The sequence below is a fragment of the Trachemys scripta genome, chromosome 4, assembly GCF_013100865.1.
Source record: "Trachemys scripta elegans isolate TJP31775 chromosome 4, CAS_Tse_1.0, whole genome shotgun sequence".
Taxonomy (NCBI): Eukaryota; Metazoa; Chordata; order Testudines; family Emydidae; genus Trachemys; species Trachemys scripta.
Window position 1 is genome coordinate 62,962,646 of NC_048301.1, and position 23,444 is coordinate 62,986,089.

At 41.3% G+C, this 23,444-nt stretch overlaps 1 protein-coding gene across 4 annotated transcripts in view; it reads left to right on the plus strand.

Annotated features, from left to right (window-relative positions):
• STARD9 (StAR related lipid transfer domain containing 9) overlaps positions 1–23,444 on the plus strand; it is a 185,864-nt gene that overhangs the window by 66,124 nt on the left and 96,296 nt on the right. For all 4 annotated transcript variants that reach the window (XR_004645546.1, XM_034769183.1, XM_034769182.1 and 1 more), the window contains exons 4-7: positions 12,358–12,474; positions 15,248–15,280; positions 15,382–15,443; positions 16,137–16,249. Coding sequence is in view for 3 of the 4 variants with exons in the window: in XM_034769183.1 (XP_034625074.1) it covers positions 12,358–12,474; positions 15,248–15,280; positions 15,382–15,443; positions 16,137–16,249 (325 nt within the window). In the remaining variant the exon portion in view is untranslated. The remainder of the gene's footprint in view (positions 1–12,357; positions 12,475–15,247; positions 15,281–15,381; positions 15,444–16,136; positions 16,250–23,444) is intronic.

Below are 23,444 nucleotides of genomic sequence, written 5' to 3' on the forward strand. Positions count from 1 at the left end.
GTGCTGATACACTTGCTCAGAATGCAGGGCGGATCCGGCTCCTCTACAGCTGCTCCGGAGTCCAGCCCGGGACTTTCCTGCAGCCCTCCCAGCCGCTCGCTCTGCTCTGCCGGGGGAGGGGGGAAATCCCGGACATTGTGAGTGCTTTACAAATTCCCCCCGGACGCTATTTTTAGTACAAAAAAGAGGACATGTCCGGGTAAATCCGGACGAATGGTAACCCTACTCCTACCCCAGGCTTGTGGAGGGTCTGCACTCCCCATAGCTGCCTGGGCTCCCCCCAGCCTCTCTTACCTGGGCCAGGCTCCAACTTCTGGCCTGGACAGGGGGCGGGACCTTGGGGGAAGAGGTGGGGCAGGGGGTGGGCCCATGGTAAAAGTGGATGGGCTAGGCTGTTTATCAATTCATGTTCCTCCCCCATTCCAACCCTCCTTCCCTATACCCCTTCAGGGATCCTTCTCATGAGAACCTACTTCATCAGGAAATATATCATTTGTTATGTGTTGGGGTCATTGAACCAGTCCTGGTGCAACTCAGGAGCAAGGAGTTTTACTTTCATTATTTCCTGATCCCCCTAGGCAAAGTGAGGTTGCAGGCCCATTCTGGATCTATGGCCATTAAACAAATACAGGAAGACGCAGACATTCAAGATGGTCACACTAGCAGCCATTATTCCAGCTCTAGAGCAAGGAGATTGATTTCCAGCCCTCGACCTAGAAGATGTCTACTTCCATATCTCAATACAACCATTGTACAGGAGATTTCCTACGGTTTACCTTTGGGGCAGGATCATTATCAGTACAGACTGCTCCACCCAGGGTATTCTCCAAGGTTTTCTTCATTGTAGCGACGCACTAACCCCAGTACAGCAACTGGAGTTTATCAGCACCAACCCTAATGCAGTACAAGCGAGAGTATTCCTCTGGCTACACAGACTCAGCACCCTGGGGCGGATGCCTCCCTAATAGGCTGGGGAGTTCACCTACACAACCACAAGGTTCAGGGCAAATGGCCTTCCACAGAAAGTGACCTTCCATATCACTCTTTTGGCGCTACCTGGCTATCTGGGAGGGAGTTGGGGTGTGGGAGGGGGCTCAGGACTTTAGTCACTTAGTTCTGCACTGTTTGGGTTATTACAGTCTGCAGAGGAATGTTTATTTGTTTATTAACAACTTTTTACTGGAATTAAAAAAATATTGAACACTTCTGTTTGTTTTAGCTTGCTATTTTACATTTTGGGCCAAGTTTAGGTTATGCTAATGCTATTTTACATTTTGGGCTGACATTTTCCACATTCATTCTGTTTAACGATTTGAGATTTTAATCAATTGTTTTAATTTTAAAAAGCTTTTCAATTCGCTGTTGGTACTGAGGGGATAGGGAAGGAAGGCAGAAGATGTTGGATTTGAAGAAGTGAGGTTTTTACCCACGAAAGCTTATGCCCAAATAAATCTGTTAGTCTTTAAGGTGCCACCAGACTCCTTGTTGTTTTTGTAGATACAGACTAACACGGCTACCCCCGATACTTGATATTGGATTTTTTAGTAGCTCATATTTAAAGGAAGTAAATACTTCATCTATGACCCAGAGAAATCAAGTGTCTAGATTTCCAGTTGTTTGCATCTGTAAGGGTGAGGTAATTTATGTTGGTTTGTAATATTCAGGCCAGAACTGGAGCATTGTCAGGAAATTACAAAGGACAGTCTCGGGCAGCTGAACCTATAGGCTTGTTCTGCAGACTATAGTGGTTGTATTGATGAAGTTTGCTCAGTTTTTAAGATATTCCCCCATTTTCTGTATAGGGCATGTTTCTCTAGCTGGCTTCTTTTACATTGGAGTAAATGTTTTAAGTGTGACCACAGCGTAATGTGACAGCTTCCCTCTTCTTTCTTTTAAAAATTATATGGAGAACAGGAATCTAAAGCTAGTAATAAAACTCAGACAAGAATCAGAGTAAGTTAATTTTGTTTATCAACATAGTTACTTTCTATACCTCCCTCAGTCTATTGGCACAGTTGGGGTATGCCAAAGAGTAGAACTTGATGTGCATTCGAGTTCTTGTGAAGTATGTGCAGTACCCTCAAGAGGCCCATTCAGACTAAACAATGCCAAATACAGGAAATTCACTTCCAGCAGTGTGAGCTGGAGCAAATTTGTTTCTACTCCAAATAGACAAGAACTGTGCTACAACAATTACATTTAAAAATGGAAACCCTGTCTCATAGGACTTCCTTACTATTGTTTAAGACTTGTTTACATGACAGGTTTTTTTTGTAATCCTCTCCTCTCCTTTTTCTACATCTTACATATCTTGTTTCTTTACAGCAGTGCCAGCTGATCTCGTTTGAAGGGGCAGAAGCCAGTTTGTAACTATGAATGTATATTTTATAGGGTTAAGAGGTGTTTTCCAGTGCGGTGATCTTTTAGATCTGATGACCTAGTAGCCAGAGTGTCAACTTGCATCATCTGAGTAAGAAAAAAACAACCATTGACAACTGAAGTAAAAAAAAGCTAAAATGGGGTTATTAATTTGATGATGATATGCTGAATGGTGCTACGCTGTTGCTTGAGGATTACAAATTGTTCAGATATTTATCCTTTGTAAATATCTGAACAGTTTGGATTAGTACATTTTTGTAACAAAGTCAAGGAATTATTAGTTTTTCAAACAAAAGTAGCACACAGTGATTTAATTATGGTGTTTAAAAAATTTTGGGGACCCCCAAAGCCCTCTGCTCAGTCCCAGGCCCGCCCCCACTCCACCCCTTCCTCCAAGGCCCCACTCCTTCCTGCTCCCTGCTCGCTCCATCCCCCCTCCCTCCATCACTCGCTCTCCCCCATTCTCACTCACTTTCACCAGACTGGGACAGGGGGCTGGTGCAGGAGGGGATGAGGGCTCTGGGAGAAAGTTTGGGTGCAGGCTCTGGGCTGGGGCAGGGGTGTGGGAGGGGAGAAGGGGTGCGGGCTCCAGCCAGGCGACACTTACCTTAGGCGGCTCCCGAAAGTGACCAGCACATCTCTCTGGCAGTGGCTCCTAGGTGGGTGGGCCAGGGTGCCTCAATATGCTGCCCCTGCAGCTCCCATTGGCTGCAGTTCCCAGCCAATAGGAGCTGCGGAGTCGGCACTTGAGGCGCAGGCAGCATGCGGAGACCCCTGTCCCCCCATGGCCATAGGGACATGCCGGCTGCTTCCAGGACTGGTGCCGGGCCAGGGCAGGTAGGGAGCCTGCCTTAGCCCTGCTGCGCCGCCAGACTTTTAGCCCCTAAAATCTCCCAATTTGGTTCAGTAGCCTCCGAGAGATAGAAGGAGAGGGAGAAGTTGAGGGAGGGGGAGGACTTGATCAGTGAGGCCCACAGACAACCCTGTAGTACCCTCGGGGACCCCCAGGGGTCCGCAGACCCCAGTTTGAGAAACGCCGATCTATAACCGATCTAGAATATAATACTTTGCACATATTAAAAGCACATTTTTGAGGCAAAAATCTCCTTCCAGGGGCCATTTCCCAAACACTAATGAGAACAACAGATGCTGATGTCAGCCAATCATTAAAGCTAAATCAAATCCTATGTCACTGCTTATCTTGAATTCTGACTAGCTAATGTGCCTGGACTCCTTTTCACATATATGCAAGAGAATCTTAGAGACATCTAAAAGGACAATTTTAACCTCTCTTACTTTCAGGCATGCAGTAACTACCGTATTTTCCGGCGTATAAGACGACTGGGCGTATAAGACGACCCCCAACTTTTCCAGTTAAAATATAGAGTTTGGGATATACTCGCCGTATAAGACTACCCCTCTTCCAACGCACACCAAAAAAAAATTAAAAAAACATCAGATTTGATTTCAATATGGTAATTTTAATTCAAATGCTTATGACATGCAGGTACTTAGCAGGAAAACTGTCACTTATAAACATAAGGCTGTTTGTCATCAAACATGTAAACATAAAACAGTGCAAGTGGATTAAACTTTTCCTAATTCACTCTAAAGCTGAAAGGAAGGATAAGACAATAAACCCATGGGAGCTGCCATGCTGTTTGTTTTCTAAGCTGTCAACCAAACTGGAACTGATGATGATAGGAGGAAGATAACAAACAAGAGAGAGAGAGCAAGTGCCGGGCAAGTCCCTGGCGAGTTAGCAACGCCCATCATAACTGCAAGCTACGGTATTTTTTCAGGTTTTGCTGGCGTGACAGTTTCCCTTTAAAAGCCTTCAAAATCCTCCTGTTCGTCATCTGATATCATAAGTACATCAATGACATCTTGTGATACATTTGTAAGGCAGTCATCGTATGGATCGAATTCCATATCAGATGGTGTGGTCTCAGCTTCGGCTTCCTCTTCATCTTGCCACAAGTAGTCGTCCTCCATACCATCTAATGAATTTGATATGCCACACTTCTTGAAAGACTTGATTACTGTTTCTGCATCAATATCATTCCAGGCTTTTATGACAAACTTGCACAAAACATCCAACTGTGGAGCACGCATGTTTCCTCCTTTTGTGAATGACTTTTCGCCGCTAACCATCCATTCATTCCACTGTTCTCGAATGCGATCTTTAAATGGCTTGTTTAGGCACACATCCAGTGGCTGTACCAACGATGTCAATCCTGCAGGAATAACTGCCGCATCTGTGTTTAGTCTTGCAAGCATTTGCTTGGTGCTGGGAGTTAAATGAGCCCTGAACATATCCCACACCAGTAGACTACATTTTTGAATAAGTCCACCTGGTCGCCTGCTCCATACATTATCAAGCCATAGCTTTACCCCTTCTTCATCCATCCAGCCTTTTTCATTCACATGTACAAAACAACCAACAGGGAACTTGAATTTCGGCATTGTTTTTCTTTTAAAAATAATCATTGGTCTCAGTTTGGCGCCATCAGCTGTGCATCCTAGTACCACTGTAAAACTGGACTTCTCATGTCCTGTTGTTTTAATTAAAATTGTTTTTTCACCTTTTTGATGGACAGTTTTATTTCCAACCATATCAAAATTCATTGGAGTTTCATCCATATTTCCAATACTACTTAATGCATAGCCATGTTTAGTGCGCTGTTGTATTACGTATCGATGGAAACTATTTACTTTGCTATCAAGATCTGCAGGTAATTTTGGGGCAATTTTCATCTTTTGCCTCAGTACCATATTATGCCTTCCCATGAATCTAGTACACCAGGATACAGTGGCCTTAAATCTGTTGCTGTGATCTGGGTTAGATTTGGCCCACTGAAGTGCAAACAAATGTATTTTATTTCGTGTCACTACATAACCGTTTTGGCGATGCTCATTCACCATGTCTGCTACATGTTTTTCGAGTTCTGGCCAATGTGGAGTGCCTCTTCTTAATGCACACTTACCCCTTGGCATACTCTTTAATGCTTTTTCATTTGCTTTCCAGTCCCGAACCATCTTTTCTGTTACTCCATATTGTCTTGCAGCAGCGCAGTTATTATGTTCCATGGCAAAGTTTACAACTTTAAGTTTGAAACTGGCTTCATATTTCTTTCTTCTTGCTGGTGGAGCCATGATGGGGTTTTGACTGTTGGACATTTGTATACTGTACTGTATGTATTGGTGCTATACTGTATGAACAGGTACAGATACTGGTGCTGTACTGTATGTGGTACCCAGTATACAACAACCAGCCAATCACGGCAAGCGATGTACCTTACCGGCGATTGGCTGGTTGTTGTATACAAAGCCTGCTTGGATTGGTCAGCTCTCCCTGCCTGCCCAGCCCTCCCTGTCTCCAAGACTATCAGAGCGGTAGCGCAAACACGCCTCTTTCACCCGTCTGGCCCACCCTTGTATCCTATTACCTCCTTCTCTGCCTCTTAGATCTCGCTCCTGAGGACTGCAGTGAAGCGGCGCAGGCGCGCATGTGCGAGATCTGAGAGGCAGAGAAGGAGGTACGGTAATAGGATACAAGGGCGGGCCAGACGGGTGAAAGAGGCGTGTTTTTCTGGGCACAGCGCTGCTCTATCTCTTTTTTTCCATACCCCGGGCGTCCCGGACGCCTGCAGCTTGCTCCGCCCTTCACTTACACCTTCCCGGTGAGGCGCCCCCTCACCTCGTCATTGGGCGGGGATGCGGCCGCGGCCGTTTTTGAGCTCCCCCCACCATATGCGGCGACCGCAGATTCTCCAGTCCGGCTCGGAAGTTTCAGCACCCGCCCTATAAGACGACACCCGGCGTATAAGACGACCCCCGACTTTTGAGAAGATTTTCCTGGGTTAAAAAGTAGTCTTATACGCCAGAAAATACAGTACCTCTTGGTCCAGTTAATCAAAATATCATCAGCAGACTTTTAGAGGAATTTTCTTGAAGACAGAAAAGTTAGGCTCCAACTCCTCTTTGCGCCTTTTAAAATTGCCTCTTAATATGTTTGTCTCCCTTTTATACATAAGTAACCTGACACTAAGACTCTTTTGTATTACTCAATAGTATTGTAAAATATCTTAAATACATTGCCATACAGAGACTAGATTAATTATTTTGCATGTGAAATGACTGCTTGATCACATGGGTTTTGTGTAGCTTGGATTTCTCTCCTAATTGCCTTGATTGCTTTGTCATTTGGCACTCACCCATGTGACACAATTGGATCAGACACTGTACTGATGCATCTGAGATAACAGTTAGAAACAGTACAATAGAATAGAGGGTACCCCAAAAACAAAATCAGGCAAAAGTGAACAACAGGCAGTGAAAAAAATAAAAAATGATATTTTTACTTTTTCTTTTAAAACTTTTACACGATAAAGAGGTATGAAAGCAAGATACTTCATCTCATGAGGTTATCCTGAGAAGCAACTTTTAAGAACTCCCCATTTATGCATGCAAAACACCTAATGTCGTCATTGAAATTTTAACCTGATCTGTGACTGCAGGAACTGGCCCTAAATATTTCATATGTGCCTCCTCTTTCTGATGCCTATTAATCTATTTTTTTTCAGTTCCTCTTTGTACTCTTTTTATGCCAGGGTTTCCTAGGGCTTTGGTTGGTTGGTTTTGGTGCATTATAAATACATTTTGCCCTGGCACATTTAATTCACCTGCCAAATAATGAAGGAAAACCATGCAAGGAAGTTCACATGAATATTTGATCTGTAAACATATTGTTCACTGCTGAACATAATTCATGTATATAATTTATATTCAAAGAACGGAGGATAAATCATCCCAAAACTATAGAACTTTCTGTTTTGTATTTAAACAATTAATTAAAATGGGGCAAATACAGGCTTCCATTGCTGTTCTTTCTGCAAATTAATTTTAAAAAATGACTAATTCGATGAGGCCTAATGATACACTGCTGAGCTACTTCTCTTTAAAAGGGAAGGCTAAAAAATGCATTGCACTGTATGCAGAAAGCCATCCTTCTGAATACAAACATACTGCAAGTCTGTATGATGCTCCATTATAAAAAGGATGCCTAAATCTCTGCTGAGTCTGAAATGAGGGACTACAAAATGCAATGAAACTTGGAACACAAATCAGAATCTGAGCATAACTGATCTTCTCACATCAAACTGGTCTCGATAAAAGGATGTGGATTTGTTAACAGTACTACTTGAAAAGTAAAAATTAAATTGAAGAAATAGAACAAAAATTGAAACAAAGTTTTGGGAACCTTTTCAAAGCAAAGGCAAGAGTTTTAGAGGGTAGAGAGAGACAAAGATTGTTCTTTCTAAATGCGGTGGGGAACAGTGCAAGTTAAAAATTCAATCCACACTCTTGAGTGATGTAATTATACGGACCTAACTCCTATATGATCTAACAGAAGGGCTTCTCCCATCAACATAGCTACTGCCTCTTGGGGAGGTAGAGTATCTATTACACCCACAAGAGAAGCTTTCCTGTAGGCGTAGGTAGCATCTTCACTGAAGTGCTATAGTGGTCCAGCTATGCTGCTGCAGCGTTGTAAGTATAGACAAGCCATTAGTTAAACTGATGCAGATCCCTAATGTAAACACACTTATACTGCTTAAACAAGGTGTAAATAGATTTAAGTTTGAAATGGTATATCTTTCTAGCATAAACAAGGACTATTACTTATAACTGTCTCTTACAGCAGATGGTTAGTGTGGCCCTGTTTCTGGTTGTATGCTAAGTTAACAGCTAAGAAGACTGGTGGCTGCTTTAAGCCTTCGTAGGTAATAGAGTTTGTGCGTCAGGTTGTCTTTTTGTTTTCTTAAGGGCTGTTGCAGTCTTACTCCTTGTTCCTTGGGAACAGTACAATTTCAAACATAAGCTTTCATAGTGTGGATCACAAGATTTACCTGGTGTTCAAATATTTAAAGTTTCACCCTGTTTTGTACACTCGAATAGGGCATGGAGGCTTTTGAGATGTTTAGATGATCAATTCTTATGCCAGTCAGTAAAACATCAACAACTCTTAGTTCAGCTCTCAACCCTGGGTATCTTCAGATTTTGACAGGGCCTTGACATTGCTGTAGAAGCAGCACACTCAACCCCTAGGCAGGAGAATATCATTTTTGACCAACCATTTTTGACCATTTTGGTCTTCCCCAGGCCATGTACACCATTCCTTGTTTGGAAGGACATATTTCCCCTAAGCTAGACCTCAAAATGGGGGTGGGCAAGAGCAGATACAGAAGAGGAAAAAGATGGGGAGGGGAGAGAGGAATCCCAAAAGATCTGTTCTTTTACCCCTCAACAAAAAAACAAACCAGACCCATATTTCCATTAGCAAGGATTTGGAGGATTGCTAAATGTGACGGGCAAGAGTGGAAATAGGGTGTGCTTCCCCAATACTTTAACCCTTGGTCAGTGTATAACTTCAGTACAAAGGGTTAAGCACATTTTGATCTTGTGAGATTGATCTATATAGGCCCTGTCACATCAAGGAGCCTGCATTAATTTCCTACCATGATGACTCAGGCCAAGAATCACAAATATAATGGTTTGACTTGTGATCATTAAAACTCAGATGCTTTTCCAAATAATTGTAACTTTTTAGGGAAAAAATGGCCTAATTTGTATTGTGCTGATGTAATGAGTCTACAGACACGGGGCCAATTTCTTCCTTCAGTGCTCCACAGAAATAATGGGATTACAACGGAGCATCTTAGAGGAGAATTTGGTTTACTGACTTTTTTAGTCAGTGTTTTTAATAAATAGCCTGCCTGAGATTGATCACTGTACTCTAAAGCAGAGGTAGCTAATAGTAAATCAAACATTCTTTGCTGCCATGATCCCAGGTCAGTTACTTCCAAGTGCTTCTTTAATTAAAACACTGTTGGAGCTGTTGCTGAGCAATTAGACCTAAATACAGTGATTCTCAGTTCAGAAAACACTTTGGTGAAATCCAGAACTATTTTAGAACACAATAGGGATACATTTCGGATTGGCCACTTTCTAAGCTGCAACAGCACTGTGATTAAAGAAACAAAAACATGTCACAGTTGCCAAAGCACAGCAGGACCACCAGTCAGCAACTATTGCTATATCAGAGTTTTGGGAGACTTGAAGTACTTTTCTATTAGTAAACTTTTGTTCCCTGAAGCACGTACAGGGCTCAGTTCTGCATTCCTTACTCTTGAGCAGTCCCCTTGAAGTCCATAGAACTGACTGTGCAAGGTAAGAACTGCAGGATCAGGCCCATATTCTGATTTGCTATCTATTCAATTATTTTTAAAAGAGCATTGCCTTTTCCATAGAAACCAATGAGTTAAATAAAAAACAGATGTTGAAACACAACTACAAAGCAACTTCCAAGAATAGTTTAACCCCAAACCAAATCCCTCCCGTTATATTTTCCCACAGCTCAAAGAAGGCCTCATGGGCAAAATACTGCCTGTGATTACAAGGAGCAAATTTTTGAAAAGCCTAGTGGTGTCTGGGTGCTTTTAGGAGAGAACAGTGCTACAGGAGAACAGTTTCCCAGTGGCCTGAGAGAATATGAAGTTGTAACTGCATTCTGCTGGGCAGAAAGAAAATATATTTTTAATAGAGGAAAGGATAATCATTAATAACATTTATTCATCAGTGTTTTTACAGACATCAACATTCTCTGCCCCAAATAATTTACAATCTTTATTTAATAAAAAAAAAGTGCAGGATAGGAGACAGGACAGCAGTACATGAGTGGGTGAAATCCTGGCCTCAATTAAGTCACTGGGTAAAATGTCCATTGACTTCAATGGCACCAGGATCTCACCTTCTAAGCAGGAAGAAGACATGGAGCAGAGACTGGAAAAGGAGGCTAAGGGAATGGAATATTGAACAAGCAGGGAAGGAAGAAAAAATTAGGACAGAGATTACAGAGGGTCTTGTAGGTGAGGATGAGGAGTTTGCATTTGATGTGGCAATGGTTAAAAAAACACGCAGTTTCAGCCTTCTGGATGACGGCAACCTGTTCAGCATAGCTCTCTTGTCCATCATATTAAAGTGTCTGCCTGTATTTTCATTGTGCTTGGTCGGTATATGTTGGTAAAGGTGTTATATATTGTTAGGCAGGTCTGTCTTCCTATTTACATTGTACCCTGTTTGAACCTTCCAGCGGCTGTCATTCCTGACACAGAATACTTTTGTTAGACATGCTACCACTGAGCCACCAACGATGAGCTGACATTTGACTTCTGGCTCAGATGGTTTATTATCAGAACACAAATAGCCAAGTTGTCCTTGATTAATGAAATGTGTGTATAGTCTCAGCCTTCAGTGGAGTTGGAACTATAATGAATTTCCTGCTAAAAATTGGCACCTGTTGTGATTTGAACTGTAATATGACCTGCAAATTAAGTCTCAAGAGTTTATTTTTGATAGCTCTGATTATTACCCTTGATTGGGATTTGGATAAATTGATGTTTTCCCTGCAGTATATTTGTTTTCTTTATCCACCATTGCTAAGTTTAGTACATTTACCTGTCTGTAAAAGAAACAAAAGTTGGCTGAATCTTTGCAGAGTATGGTATGTAACTGTGTGTCTATACAGGTTAACTTTTTACATGAATAGAAAATATGTTTATACTTAAAATATTTTCTTTGAAAGACTTCAGCCGTACTGAGTTCATTTATCCTGTGCTGGAGGCTTAGCAGTGACAGCCAGCACAGAGGGGACTCCATACTCCAGTGTACCCAGCAGAGGAGACGACTACTCTTTACACTGCCGTGGAGTGGGGGTTTGGTATGTTGGAGATGGGGTCAGTGGGTTTGGGCACAGTCCAGTCCATACAGGAAAAAAACAAAGTAGGACCCGAGCAACAGGTAACATCTGCTACTTTCTGCCATGCCTAGCAGTAGCCAGCTTTGGGCCTTGAGAATTGTGATGCCCAGCTCCTTTATTAATTTTATTAATTATTTGTATTGCTGTAGCGCCTTGGAGCTCTAGTCGTGATCCAGGACACCATTGTGCCAGGATTCTTCACAAACACAGCACAAAAAGACAGTCCCTGTCCCAAAGAGCTTACAATCTAAGTATAAAACAAGAAATGACAGATTGGGGAAACAAGGAAAGTTCAACCTTACCCAAAGAGCAGTTAGCAATGGTTCACTGTCGCACTGGTTGGGTCCTGCAGGGATCTGTCCTGGGTCTGGTACTATTCAATATTTTTACTAATGACTTTGATAGTGGAGTGGAGAGTATGGTTGTAAAATCTGCGGATGACACCAAGCTAGGAGCAGTTGCAAGCACTTTGGAGGTCAGGATTAGAATTCAAAATGATTGTGACAAATTGGTCAGAAATAAGAGACAAAATTCAGTAAAGACAAGTGCAAAGTACTACACTTAGGAAGGAAGAATCAAATGCACAATTACAAACTGTCTCAGTGGTAATACTACAGAAAACGATCTGAGGTTAGTGGATCACAAGTTGAATGAGTCAATGTGACACAGTTGCGAAAAAGGCTAATATTCTGGGGCATGTTAACAGGAATGTCATATGTAGAACATGGGATGTAATTGTCCTGCTCTGTTTGTCACTGGTGAGGCCTCGGCTGGAGTATTGTATCCAGTTTTGGGCACCACACTTTAAGAAAGATTTGGGCAAATTGGAGAGAATCCAGAGGAGAGCAACAAAAATGTTTTAGAAAACGTTTAGAAAACCTATCCTGTGAGGAAAGGTTAAAATAAGTTGGCATGTTTAGTTTTGAGAAAAGGAGACGGGGGTGGGGGCGGGGCGGGGGGCTGGTTACAGTCTACCTTTTTTATCTTGTCCAATTTCCACATGTTTATTAGTCCCATGAAATAAGTCGATAGGCAAATGGGATGGAACTTATCATTTTAGACTTGTGAAAAATAGACTAAATGATGTTTGAATGGCAGTGAGTGTTTCCAAGGAGGGAATGACTCACTGAGTGCATTTTTTCTTTCAATCGTTCCAGGTTTTCCAGGACCTCGGCACCTCAGTGCTATCTGGTGCTTTTAAGGGGTACAATATCTGTCTTTTTGCATATGGACAGACGGGTTCAGGAAAAACGTACACGATGATGGGAACTCCAGTGAGTCATAGCCTTCATTACACTCTTTTTTTTTATCTGTTTATTAAATTGAAGTTTATGATTAAGATTGATCCTAATTAAGCAAAATGTTTAAGCATGTTTTACTAGGGATTACTTGTGCTTAAAATTAAGCACATGCTTAAGTACATAGCTAAATAATGTAGCACAAGCTAAAATCATAAAAGTGTGTGTGTGTATATATATATATATATATATATATATATAAAAATAAAATTCCTTTTGTAGACTGTGCTCTTTGGGTGTTGCATATGTGTGGTTTACCTTTTAGTCTAAAGAAAACAAGTTTTCTACCATGAACACTTATTGTTCTTCGTAGTAGCCAGCCTGTGCCTCTGCAAAATATTTTAATGTCACTTTCTTTGACAAGCAGACAGCCATGCTGAAGTTAAATTACTTTTGCTAATTAAAATTTGGAATAATTGTTTGTGCAATATTTTCTGCTGCATTTTTGTGAGAAGACTTTGCTGTCCATTAGGGAACAGTCTGAGGTGACCATACTTGCTTCATTTCCAATTACTAAGTGAATTTGAATTTGAATGGAAGCTTTGGGGGTGAAACATTAGCATATGCTCCTCAAAGCTAGTCAGTTCTAAGATATTTGATTTATGGGGCCCCACTTAGTGTGCCTTTATGTGTTAAAGCACCCAAACCAGTGAGTCCAGTGGAAGGGTTACTGGCTTTGCTGATCCAGAGGGAAAGGTAGATCATCTCTCTGAAAACCTATATAAATCGAATTGTCTCTAAAGCAGTGGTTCTCAACCTATTTACCATTGTGGGCCGCATATGTGTTATGTGGGCTGCATCCAGTACTACCTGTATGGCCCTAAGGATGTCACATGGGCCACAGCTTTGTGCTGAATTGGCTGCAGTCTGAGAATCACTGCAAAAGAGAGAACCATTTTTCAAGGAGACAGCAAGAGCAAGCCTCCTGAGAGGACCACTGCTTCAGGTAAAGGATAGGGGAGAGACACCCACTCTTCAAATAAAATGTTTTTAACCTATAAAAATGGTTCAGGGTTGGTATGAATTTTGGCTGCAGTTTCTATTTGGTTCTTATTTTTATTGAACTGGTTCTGCTGTCCCTAGAATGACCGCATTAGCTTACTAAAGGCACCACCTGACAGGCATCTGCAGGGAGATTTTGCCCATCTGATACCTAAGACCTGATTCTCTTCCTGTTTTAAATCAAGACTAGCGCCATGGAAGTCAGAAGAATTATACTGATGTAAAACTAATGTAAGTGAGAGGAGAATCAGGTCACTAGTGGTTGATTATCTTGGAAGTATAATAGCAGTTATTGGAACGGCCTTCCGAGGGAAACGGTGGGGGCGACGGACCTGTCTGGTTTTAAGATTAAGTTGGATAAGTTTATGGAGGGAATGGTTTAATGGTAAAACATAGTAGACGAGGAAAACCAAGCAATGGTACATGAATAGCATAATGGCCAACAAGGGTCAGGCTAGAGACTCTTGCCTATATGCTCGGGGTATTACTGATCGCCATATTTGGGGTCGGGAAGGAATTTTCCTCCAGGGTAGATTGGCTGAGCCTCTGGAGGTTTTTCGCCTTCCTCCGCAGCATGGGGCAGGGATCACTAGCAGGAGGGTCTCAGCCGATTGAAGTCACTAAAACACAGGATTGGGGACTTCAACGGCAGAGTCCAGGGAAGGGTCTTGCGGCCTGCAGCATGCAGGGGGTCAGACCAGATGATCATAATGGTCCCTTCTGACCTTAAAGTCTATGAGTCTATGAGTTTACAATGACCATATCTTAAAAATCGTTACTAATTCCTATGGCACTTTCATTGTAGTAATGTTGCTGCTGGATTCTTTGGTGAGAGAGTGAATTGTGCATCAGGAAGAGTCCCACTTTGATCCAATATTTAATAATTTGCATTTATTGTAATACATTATTAGCATTGTTAATAGCTAGAACATCAGCCTGCTTGGTCTGTAGAGAACTTTCACATTTACAAAAATGCATTTATTTAGAGAAAGCTGTTTTTTTCCCCTTAATTTGTTCCATTTCAAATATACCTTCTAAAAATCTTTGCATCCTACTGCAAAAGATTCCGAGTGGGAGGGGCTGAGCCTGAAGGTAGCTCCAAGTCTTTACGTAAGCCATGTGCTGTAGCAAGTGGAGTCATCTTAGCCTTAAACTTTTGAGCAACTACTGCCTATGAAAAATGCCCTAAGATGACTTCCAGTGAGGGCAAGATTGACAGTTATGGGTACAGCCACCATTCTAGCCAGAGTATATCGTCCCTTTAACTCAGGGGTTCTCAAACTGGGGGTCGGGATCCCTCAGGGGGTCGCGAGGTTATTACATGGGGGGTCTAGAGCTGTCACTCTCCATCCCAAACCCTGCTTTGCCTCCAGCATTTATAATGGTGTTAAATTTATAAAAAAGTGTTTTTAATGCATAAGGGGGTGTCGCACTCAGAGGCTTGCTATGTGAAAGGGGTCACCAGTACAAAGTCTGAGAACCCCTGCTTTAAGTGATTACTTCTAGAGATGCCATAACTGGAATAGCTATGAGTTGTCACAGATCTAACACTGAGAATGCTCCAAGACAGATTGTGTTGTGATCTCCACAATCACTGCTTGTTTTAGTGGGAAGTTGATGCTGGAATAGTTGGGAATTCCCCATAGTTTTGTTTATATTTATTAAAATGACTTCTTACAAGAGAAACTGGGACTGTGATCATATCATGTAATTGTTTTTCTTTTGTTTGTTTTTGTTTTATTTAAAGGCATCCATTGGGTTGACACCTCGTATATGTGAGGTATTTGTTTTTTTTATGAACTTGAAATTGTTTAAACTGTTCTTAATTTTCTTTTCTTTTTACTTTTTTAAGAGAAAAATGTAAACTTTTGGTTTGTGCAGGGCCTTTTCTCAAGGGAGGATGATTATTCAGAGCAGCCAGCATCTTGCAGAATAGAAGTCAGGTAGGAGTGTCTCATTATTTTTGGTCATATGTTTCTAAATACTTTCAAATGTGTATTGCCATAGTCAAAGCACACAAATGTTATTTGATAAGTTTATTTCTCTTTCTCAGGGCTGTCAATCATTTTGTTGGGGTGGGAAAATCTTGCAGTTCAGTTTTCAATCCAAGTATAGTTCCTTGGATGCTGTTTGTTCACTGTTAGATCCCAAAGAATATGCATCTAAATAACAGTGGGTTAAGAGTCCATGTCTTGCTTGTTTAACTCTTCAAAATTTGGACCCTATACTGCATTCAGTTCTTATTCATAAACACCATTAATTTTGTGGAGTTTTGTGCTCTGAACAATTGAAGAGTTGGGAACAACATTAATTAAAAGTGCAGGAAATATGCTGTGTTGGCAATGCAGATTATTTATTGTGTCAGCACTATTTCCAGCCAGCCAGCAGCAGGGGACAGTTATTTTCTTTCCTCATGACAATTGATTGCTTCTCAGCTCCTTTCTAAGTGTCAGTACGCACAACATGTAAGAAGATGTCATTTGAGAGGTAATGAAGATGAATACTTTAGTTTTTGATGTGGAATGTCTGTGCCAGGCTGCAGGTGCAAATTTTCATTGTCCAAAGAACAACTTTAAATAAATTTTTTTGTGAATAGCGGATGTCAGAAAGACAACATTTTATTTGCTTTTCTTCAGTTTCCTTGAAATCTATAATGAGCGTGTCCGAGATTTGTTAAAGCAATCAAACCAGAAAAAACCATATACGCTTCGTGTCCGAGAGCACCCTGAGACAGGTCCATATGTGCAAGGTGAGAGTGAGTTTCTGCATGGGTTACAGATGAATGCCTATGTGCCTATTCTGAATGTTCACTTGCATTCCTAACATGCTCTGTATTATTTCCACTCTTTCCAGTTATTAAACAGCCAGCATGAAATGTGTAGTTTGAGGAACTCAAAATCCTCCCAGCAAAAATATATGGCAGAACATGGAATCTAATTCTTAATATTTAAAGAGGGTGAAATTCTAGAGGAAGGACTCATTTTGTATGTGTAGTGAATGTGTTAAATAAAAATATAGAGTATAAGGTTTGCTGTACTGGATCAGGCCATTGATCTATCTATCCTGATAATCTGCCCCCCAACGATGGCTGCAATGAATGTTTCATGAGAATGTAAAACCATACTGCTAATACCAGGAAGAAATCTCTTTCCTACTAAGCATAGCAGAAAACGGGAGTAACCCCTTTCCCCAAACTAACATGGCCTTTTAGTTGATAGCAATTTGCCTGTAAATTCTCAGAAGCTTCAGATTCCTGTCAGAAACTTTTTGTGAAACAACGTACACCGCTACCTCGATATAACGCGACCTGATATAACACGAATTCAGATATAACACGGTAAAGCAGTGCTCCAGGGGGTGGAGGGGCTGCGCACGCCGGTGGATCAAAGCAAGTTCAATATAACGCAGTTTCACCTATAACGCGATAAGATTTTTTGGCTCCTGAGGACAGTGTTATATCGAGGTAGAGGTGTACTTGTTTCCACTGGAATTACTAGGTTACAGACTTCTAATCTGCCGACTTTCACATGTATGTTTGCTGTAGTTATAAAAACATTCTAATGCAGTTTTACATTGTTTCCAAACTTGCATCTTTCTGTAAAATTGTTTCTTCCATTCTGTTTCCCTCTTTTCAGTCCTCATCTTTTCTCTTACCTGCTTTTGCCTTTCCAATTTTTCCTCTCCCTTTTTTCTTTCCCTTCCCTTTTGCCTCTGCCCTTTGTCAGAAGTGTAACATCATTTTAAAGTAAACTCTCTCAGCTGTTGGTGCTTAAGTCATTTGATAGTGCATTATACTAAGTTTGCCCTCTCAAAAGCAATACATTTGGTCAGTGATTAACAGAAAGTGGTTTCTACAGAATCAGCGCACTACAGGCATAGAAGTCACTGAGTAAGTGATTTAAAAACATATAAAACATATTAATGGTCAGGAATGGAAGAAGAGACCTTTCCAAACTGATGCAAACTTTAAATATGGGTGGGTTTGTCTGGAAAGTAAATACACCCATTTCCTTTTTAATGTGCTGCTAAACACTATGTCTACACAGTGGGCAAAACTCCAAATTGCCTCTGGAATTACTGACAGTACCAACTCTTGGCTATTGGCCAAGTGGATTGTAACATGTTTGACACCTACGAAGTATTCCTTTAATGTGTAAAATGCACATAAGACAGAATCATATTGGTTGTGTCATGTCAGATCAAATACTAGCTTGTTCTGCTTTTAAAACTTCTCCATCCCCCTTTGTAAATTTCCTTTGTTCTCCTCTACCCCCTCCTCCGCTGTTTGCCATTATCATGCCACCTGGCTTACACAGGTGGTTTTTTTTAGGAGAGGGAGGGAAAGGGAAAATCAAGATAAATACTGTGACTGGATTTTTGAAAGAGCTGGATAATTTTAGAACTATTAACAAAATTTTTAGTCAATTAACTTGGCTTTATAAGATATAATAATAGTACATAACATTCTTCATCCAAGAATCTCAAAATGCTTCAAAAACATAACTTAAGTCTCTCAAAATCTCTGTGAAATATATAAGTGGTATTCACAATTTACTGATAGTGAAAATGAAGAGAAGAGAGGTTTAAGTGACTTGCCCAGGTTTATCCAGTGACAAAACCAAGTAAAAGAAACATGAAATCCCAATGTCTAGTTCCCTGCTAATCAATATGTCCTGTAATATTGCATTTAGCACCTGATCATTGTCATCAGTTTTCATGTCTCAGAGAATAAACTGATCACCAGCAGAGCCAATAGATTTTACACACAAACCTCCTATACACGATTGGCCAGGTAGCATTCTGGTTATTTTAACTATGATTTTCTGTACCACCAGCATCCTACTAAATTCAGGATTGGAAAATAAATGAATTGATGGTCTGATCCAGTATGGCAAACCTGTAATCCTTTGTAAACTAGGAGAAGCGTACATATTTGGCCTTCACTCTGGCCTTTTCTGGGTTCCTTCCCTGGCTCCCTCTCCGCTGGGAACCTCATTACAGATCTGACCCAGAGCCTAGTTACTGCAGAGCTCCACCAGGAGCTGCTGCTTTTTCCTGATCATTGCCTAGATTGAGAAGAGAGCTTTAGACTGTTTCTTTCCCTATTTGCTGTGCTGTCAGGAGTACATCTCCAGTGGTTCCTAGGCTGCAAATCCCAGAGTTCTCTTGATCTGGGAGGAAACCAGGTCAGATCTGGTACATGAATCTCTTAATGTCCCAGCTCACCCTATGATACTGTGGTAGGAAGTTATGCAGTTGTTTCCCAGATAGATCCTCATGAGATAAATCTATCCTTTGTCTTCTAGTCCTGATATTTTATCTTTATTGTTAGTTCTTTAAATAAGAATTCAATACCCAGATGTTACCTAGAATATTGTTTGTAACTAGAATAGTGACTTTATAAAGTTGCAGTTCTGTTTCCCTTAAAAAATTCCCTTCCCTGAATTTTTGTTCCTTTGTACTATGAGAAAAGTATAATATAAACCCATTAACAAAATCAGAAAGTGCCATTTCAGGTCACATGAGAAAATCCAACTTGGATATTCTATTAGCCCTACTCCTGCCATCTTTGTCCCATGACAAACACAAATTCCTATAAAAAAATCTCTGCAAAGAACTTGCAACTCTGCTTATAATAAGTAACGTGATTCAAAATTTTAGAAAGAAATGGCTGGATGAGTTAAAAATGAAATAACTTCTTGTTTGAAGTGTCATGTGATAGCATTACACTGCTGCTGTTGTACCACATGCATAGAATTGATACTGATGAATCAGTGTCTTGGGGTCTGTAGTCAGATGACATAGTTCTGTATGTGTATGATACTGTTTGTGTTGTGTGTTTAACAACTATAACCATTTATGCCATATGTATTGCATTTGTGTGTGTGGTTTGTTTGTTTTTGGGAGGTGGCATTATTTTGTTTTTTTGGTAGGAAATTGATAGAGGAGCTGATCACATGGATTCCTGCAGAAGTGTGCTTGTTAGTTAGCTCACATGTCAGATGAGGGGTGAGAGAGTCCAGACATTTTTCACATTGCAGGTCAGTACAGGTGGCTTGATTTTAAAGAACTTCTAACTCAGAAATAAAGTGGTTTACACCTCTGTGGCATATGCCCTTAAGGGCTGCTTACAGTATATTGCTGAAACCAATAATTGCTGAGTTCAATAATGTACGGTATGATCCTGCAGCCTTTCTATGTGAGCCCTTGCCCTTTGAAATCCACAGAAGTTTTGCATGTGGAGTCTCTGCAGGATCATGCCCTAGGAATCCTGTTAACTGATAGCTGGATGGACATGTTTTCTGAATTATAGCCATATAATTATAGCCTGTAGTTGCATAGGAGGATGGTTTACTTTGCACTCCTCTACCAGACAATTTGCTCCATGGAACAAATGAGTCTTGTTAAACTGATGAACATAGGCAAAGTTCAGAGATTTCCCATTATCTCACAGTACATTGCAGTATATCAAGATTTGCATCTGTACTTGTGTTGTACTTGTTGCGCATGAGCAGTCACCAGTTTAGGGGTAACAGAAAAATTTTACTGTTGGGAGGGGCTCCCTTGTATACTGCAGGTGTCACTTACATAGTTTGTTTCAGTAGTCTCTAGTGTATAGAAGTCAATACTTGGATGAAGAATAGACAAGGAGGAGAACCAAAGAGGAAACCCTTTAGGGTTGCCTAGTTACTTTCATATTAGAGGTAATGCATTTTCCATTTGCAAGTCCAGTCAGGAAATCCCAGCACTAAGTATTTTGAATAGTTACATCATTTTTTCAACGTAAAGGCTGCACGTTTCTAGTGTTTAAAATGCTGAAAGTGTTTCAGTGCTTCAGATTGGAATGGTTTCAAAATTCTCTCTTACAGATGGTTGCACTGTTAAGGAATCAGCCTCTTTTTTAAATCAGGAAATGATGCAATCTATATTGTTACTCTGAGACAGATTTCTGAGGCAGATTCTGTCTTAGTTTGAGATAGATTTCTAGTCCAGACAGAGTTTTGTGATCTTTCTGTGATTCTTGAAAACAGACTTTCTTTTTCCAAGTAGCAGAGAGAGCACTTAATGGCATTCCTTCTCCAACAGCATTAATAATTTTTCTTTTGCCTTTTTATAATAAACCTTTGTGTGTTGTGATCAACTAGTTTCTATACTGGAGGCAATAGTATCAGTAATAACATAAATGTAATGAGTAAGAACTGTGGAAACTTTATAATAAATATAACTGCCTTCCCATCACATAGCTAGTTTTTTATTCACAAGATTACAAACCCTTGAAAATGAGTTAGAGAAACTATGTAAGGCGCTTTTCCCATACTCTGTAGATTAGCAGATGCTGGTGCTGTTTGAACAGTAATTGGCTATTGTTTTTCAGACAGGAAAATGTCATTACATCTTTTGGAGTTCAATGTATAGCTAATACAATGTCAAACAGTAGAATAAATGCTTTGCTTTGTAAACCATCCTGTAGTTTTGCATGTTTTTAGGCTACGGATGAGATTCTTGTAGTTGTGGGTGAATGTGATGCTGGTGTGAGAATTTGTTTTCTTTGGGTCAGGTATTAAAGGGCTAAAACAAATCACCCATCTTTGGGCCAAATTCTGACCTCATTCACAATCTGTTTATCTACTAGTATCTAAGGACAGACTCCATCCCACTATCTCTGAAATAACCCTTTGAGTCTTGCTGAGCTTTTAAATTATTGACTAGGGTAAGCAATTGATATTAACTGTATACTTGATAGGAAAATCATTTTAATTAGAAAAATTAGACCTTTTAGAAGGATGTCTCTTTAGAACATGTGGAATTAGGTGTTGATACCTATCACTGAAAATCTGTTTCCTGCAGATAAGATGTTCCAATGGAACTATATACTGTTTGTTTTTCATGGTGCCAACAGGTGTGTATCTGTAAATTTGCTAGCGCATTTAAAATAGTCTTAAGAAACAATATTCTTATCATAAATTATTTTCTGGTAACATATTATACCTTTTCCTCAGGTCATCTCCCTCTCCCCCTCCCCGCCAATACACACTCCTATGGCACATATTAAAAAGAAAATATGTTTCATGGATTGTTGTACTAGTGAAATACAACAAAAAGTATGAGGAGCACTTCACTCTACCCCATGATAAACAATTTAGGAAAATATTATTTTCTATAGCGCGTTATACGGTTGCCACCCATGATACTACAACTGCCAAAAGTAAGACAGAGCAAACATGTGAGGTAAATTTCATCCCAGGAGTAAGTCCCTTGAAGCCAGGGCCGGCTCCAGGCACCAGCCCTCCAAGCATGTGCTTGGGGCGGCACCTGGAGGGGGGCGGCGCTCACCCAGGGAGAGTGGGGCCGCCCTCCCCCGGCACTCTGGCCGGCTGGGCAGAGCGGGGCTGCGGCCGGGCTCACCGCCCTCCCTGCGGCGCTCCCTGCTGGTGTGTGTGTGTGGGGGAGGTGGCAGGAGGCTTTTTTGCCTGGGGTGGCAAAAAAGCCAGAGCCGGCCCTGCTTGAAGCCAACTGGGCTAGTCTACACAGCAGCGCTTTAACGTGCCTCATGTGGTCGCGGTGCAACACTGGGAGAGCTCTAAAAAAAAAAAAAAAAAACCCACCTCCACGAGGGGGTGTAGCTCCCAGTGTGCTCCCAGCGCTCGTGCACTGTCTACACTGGCACTTTACAGCACTGAAACTTGCTGCGCTTAGGGGGTGTTTTTTCACACCCCTGAGCCAGAAAGTTGCAGCGCTGTAAATTGCCAGTGTAGACAAGCCCTCAGTGTGTTTGCTACAAATTTACATTTTATAAGATGCTAGTAATGAAGTTACATCATAACAGCATACTGCCCTCTAGTGGGGGCCACATTAGTCACTGCCCCTCATTTGCTCCAGTAGTTTCTGCAATGCAGCATCTCTTTCATTCCTGGCTAGTGGACTCAGGGCAGCTACATTAATGCTTTCTAATATCATAATCAGGATGCACTTTGGCGTAGAGTAGGGCACAGAATTTTATACAGCGTTTAGTTTACAGATAAATGTCACTGGTTCACGGTATGGTATTTAGCTAATAAAGTGTGCACCAAAGACTCCAGACAGAGGACTTCCTCATTCTCTGATTCATTTGGATTGAACCTTATACTTTACATCTGCAGAATCAATGACTGAAGGATTGTCTACACACAAAAAATTCTATCACTTTAACCAGGGCCGGCTCAAGGTTTTTTGCCGCCCCAAGCAAAAAAAATTTTGGCTGCCCCCCGTCCCAGCCCTGGGCTCCTCGACGCACCCCCCTGCTGCCCCAGCCCTGGGCTCTCCCCACCTACCCACACACACCCCCTGCCGCGCCAGCTCTGGGCTCCCTCATTCCCTCCCATCATTGCCCCCCCCACACACACCTCCTGCTGTCCCAGCCCTGGGCTCTCCCGCCTCTCCCCCACCTGCACCCTCCTTCCACCGCAGCCCTGGGTCACTGGTAACTTGCTCCCACGGCAGGTTATTCAGAAGGAATTTTAGATGTGCACAGAACACAGACAGGATTGGTTCCCATATGGTTACAGAACTGCAGTAAAGTGGAACAATTTTCAGCTTGTGTGATTGGAGGATATCTGGATGCATATAATAAGACTGTCCTACATAAATGAGGAAAAGTTGAGGTGCCTTTATTATTCTTTTCTTCCACTCTTTCTTTCTATGGGGAATTTGCCAATGCAATATCACTGTCTTCCTTTTAAACAAACAAACAAACAAACAAAAAGGCAATGGCTGTTGAAAATAGCAATTCCAGTCCTAATAACCACTGGGAAGCATTTCTTGCTCAATTTTATCCTACTTTTTCTAAAGCAAGTTACAGTGGATCAGCATATTTGATTTGGGAGAAATGAAGTAACAGCTGCCCAAACTGAGCTTGAGCACTCCTGAATTTTGAGGTGTTCAAATCTGGAAGGCAGGTGCTGGGG